The 2,913-nt window shown below is 44.8% G+C and overlaps 1 protein-coding gene across 1 annotated transcript in view; it reads right to left on the reverse strand.

Moving 5' to 3' along the window:
- Positions 1-903: 903 nt before the first annotated feature.
- ost4 (oligosaccharyltransferase complex subunit 4 (non-catalytic)) overlaps positions 904-2,913 on the reverse strand; it is a 15,277-nt gene continuing 13,267 nt past the window's right edge. The window contains exons 2-3 of the mRNA XM_024009186.2: positions 1,574-1,706; positions 904-1,043 (exon numbers count right to left, since the gene is read on the reverse strand). Of these exons, the coding sequence (XP_023864954.1) occupies positions 1,592-1,705 (114 nt within the window). The 5' untranslated portion in view covers position 1,706 and the 3' untranslated portion in view covers positions 904-1,043; positions 1,574-1,591. The remainder of the gene's footprint in view (positions 1,044-1,573; positions 1,707-2,913) is intronic.

The following is a 2,913-nucleotide window of genomic DNA, read 5'->3' on the forward strand; positions in this document are numbered from 1 at the left end:
TTATCCCATGTGCAACTCTGTGTTGTTGTTTTTGTCACACTGCTTTGCTTTATCTTGGCCAGGTCACAGTTGTAAATGAGAACTTGTTCTCAACTGGCCACCTGGTTAAATAAAAAAACTAAAATTGGCTTCATYMATAAGTGCATTGATGACGTCGTCCCCACGTACATACCCCAACCAGAAGCCATGGACTACAGGCAACATCCGCACCGAGCTAAAGGCTAGAGCTGCCGCTTTCAAGGAGCGGGACACTAATCCGGACGCTTATAAGAAATCCCGCTATGCCCTCTGACAAACCATCAAACAGGAAAAGTGTCAATACAGGACTAAGATCGCATTGTACTACACCGGCTCTGACGCTTGTCAGATGTGGCAGGGCTTGCAAACCATTACAGACTACGAAGGGAAGCACAGCTGAGTATTGTGTGTAGATTGAGGATTTAAAATAAATGTAATCCATTTTAGAATAAGGCTGTAACGTAACAAAATGTGGAAAAAGTCAAGGGGGTCTGAATACTTTCCGAAGGCACTGTAATCTGCAATATTAAAGTTGATCTAAAAACAACAATTATTACAGATGGCCATTTGACATAAAACAATTGTACAGAAGGACTTCAACAGTAGATCAGKTACTGAATAAATGTTTGCAGAAAGCTGTGTGTGTGTGTGCTCTGCATAGTGTACTGGCTGGCTCTTTCCAGACCGGGCTACATTTTTTGTGTTCCCAAATATCCCACGGCACCGATTTTGGACCCAGGCTAGTAGGTATTGCGGTCTAGAGGGCCAGCTGGCTAAAATCCATGAATTCCATCCAGAGTGCACGTATTGCAGTACTGTAATGTGTGTTCACGTAATGTTAGTAGAAATGCCAACAAGGTTTTTCAGTCAATCACCAAACTGATAGGCATTTGTTGACAGACATTTTATTAGAAAACACTCCTGTACAGGCTGGGCGAGACAGACAGGGAAGGAGAAAAGACCACGATGAAGGTGAGAAGAAGAGGCGTTTCACTGCTGCTCTCTCTGGTCCCCCTCGCCGCCACCTGTGAGGACAGGCCATGAGTCAGATTGTGCGTCCCACAATGCCTACTTGGGCCCTGGTCAAAAGTGGTGCACTAAATAGGGAATAGGGTGTCATATGGGATGAAGCCACCGCCTCACCAATACAAGTAGGCAATATTCCAATGTACCCCGAATTCGCCCAGGATCCAGACTGCCAGATCAAGAAGCTGGAAATACCGCAGTTTTTTTTAAGAACATTGCCATTTTCATCCTCATTCACACCATTATGTCACGTTGGACAACAGGATAGTCAGCCAATCAGCTCCTTTGTTGTTCAACGCCAGTCCACGCAGCTCTGTTTAAGCTAGCTAATATGAGGACTTGATCTGGCGATCTGGATACTGGGCGAATTCGGGGTACATTGGAATATTGAATACTTGGATTAAGGTACATGCTCGAGCCATACCCGGCTCTGAGCTGCCCTATTTGAGAAACGGAGCCTTCTCCCACTCGAAGAGAAAAACATATGGTAGAGAGGGATCTCTGGCTGCATCCTTCCCACAATCCTCACCTCCTCTCCAGGCCAGTTCTACTCCAGTTTCTTGGGGTTGTTGACGGCTACGTAGTGATATAGAACCACCAGCAGGAACAGAGACACACCCAACATGTTGGCAAAGATGGCCAGCTGCACGTCAGTCACCATTCTGTCATTGGCGTGTGCGGCTGCAATTTGATTGAACACTCATTCCTAGTTTTTACCCAAATTACTTCATCAGATAAGTTAAATCAAATAAACCTCAAACACCAGAAGAAATGATAAATCAAATTATCCTACTCCTAAAGAAAGGCCCTGCAAAGTTCACTGCAAATGCGTTCAACAAAGATCATATAAATCGGAAAAACATAAGCACATTTTTCATGCTCCACACAGTCGCTTTTGCCCGTAACGTGCTTGTTTTGATTCCCCAAAACTGGTCTCTTGACGGCTTCTACAATTGCAACATGAAACATGACACATCATCCATTAATTCTGCTACGTTGTGCCTTGCTATTCTCACGCCCGCTCCATATGGCCCCTTTCTCTCCAAGCACCCAAATTCCCTCTTCCTGGGGAGCCAGGGGCCTGTTTTGTGTCGGGAACTATTTACGATTGTTCCCTTCCTCTGCAGGGACGACTTGACCCGATGATGAGCAATCACCAGACAGCAGCAGATTATCTGCCTCATATTCAACACATTGACCATGGGTTCTTCCTCTGTTGCCCCCAATTGTTCAATTCATGTAAGTGACAATCTGGAGGGACCAATTTATATTGAGCTGCACGACAGTAGTTGGAATTAAAGAGAAAACCCAGCACTTACACAAAACTAATATTTTGGCGTTTACTGTATTTCTCTTTATCTGTCATTTCTTACTTTGTTCAGAAGAATTCTTGACCTTATCAGTAGTATGAAACTGAGAGAGTAGTTTTCCCCACCAAAAACTGAAACAAACCAAAACTCCTATATAAAAATATAGCTGTCGACCAAGCAAACGAACAGGGGTTAAACAGTATGATAGAAAGGACACTCAAATATACTAAGTTATTATACCTACATTCGATCCTTTTGTAAATGATATGTATGTTCCCCCCTCCCCCCCCCCTCCAGAATGGTAATGATATGTATGTTCCCCCCCCCCCCTCCAGAAAATGGTAATGATATGTATGTTTCCCCCCCCCCTCCAGAATGGTATGATATGTATGTTTCCCCCCCCACCCCCCCCTCCAGAATGGTAATGATATGTATGTTTCCCCCCCCCCCCCTCCAGAATGGTAATGATGTGTATTCCCCCCCCCCCTCCAGAATGGTAATGATATGTATGTCCCCCCCCCCTCCAGAATGGTAATGATATGTATGTTCCCCCCCCCTC

The sequence above is a fragment of the Salvelinus sp. IW2-2015 genome, linkage group LG19 (assembly GCF_002910315.2).
Source record: "Salvelinus sp. IW2-2015 linkage group LG19, ASM291031v2, whole genome shotgun sequence".
NCBI classification, from domain to species: Eukaryota; Metazoa; Chordata; class Actinopteri; order Salmoniformes; family Salmonidae; genus Salvelinus; species Salvelinus sp. IW2-2015.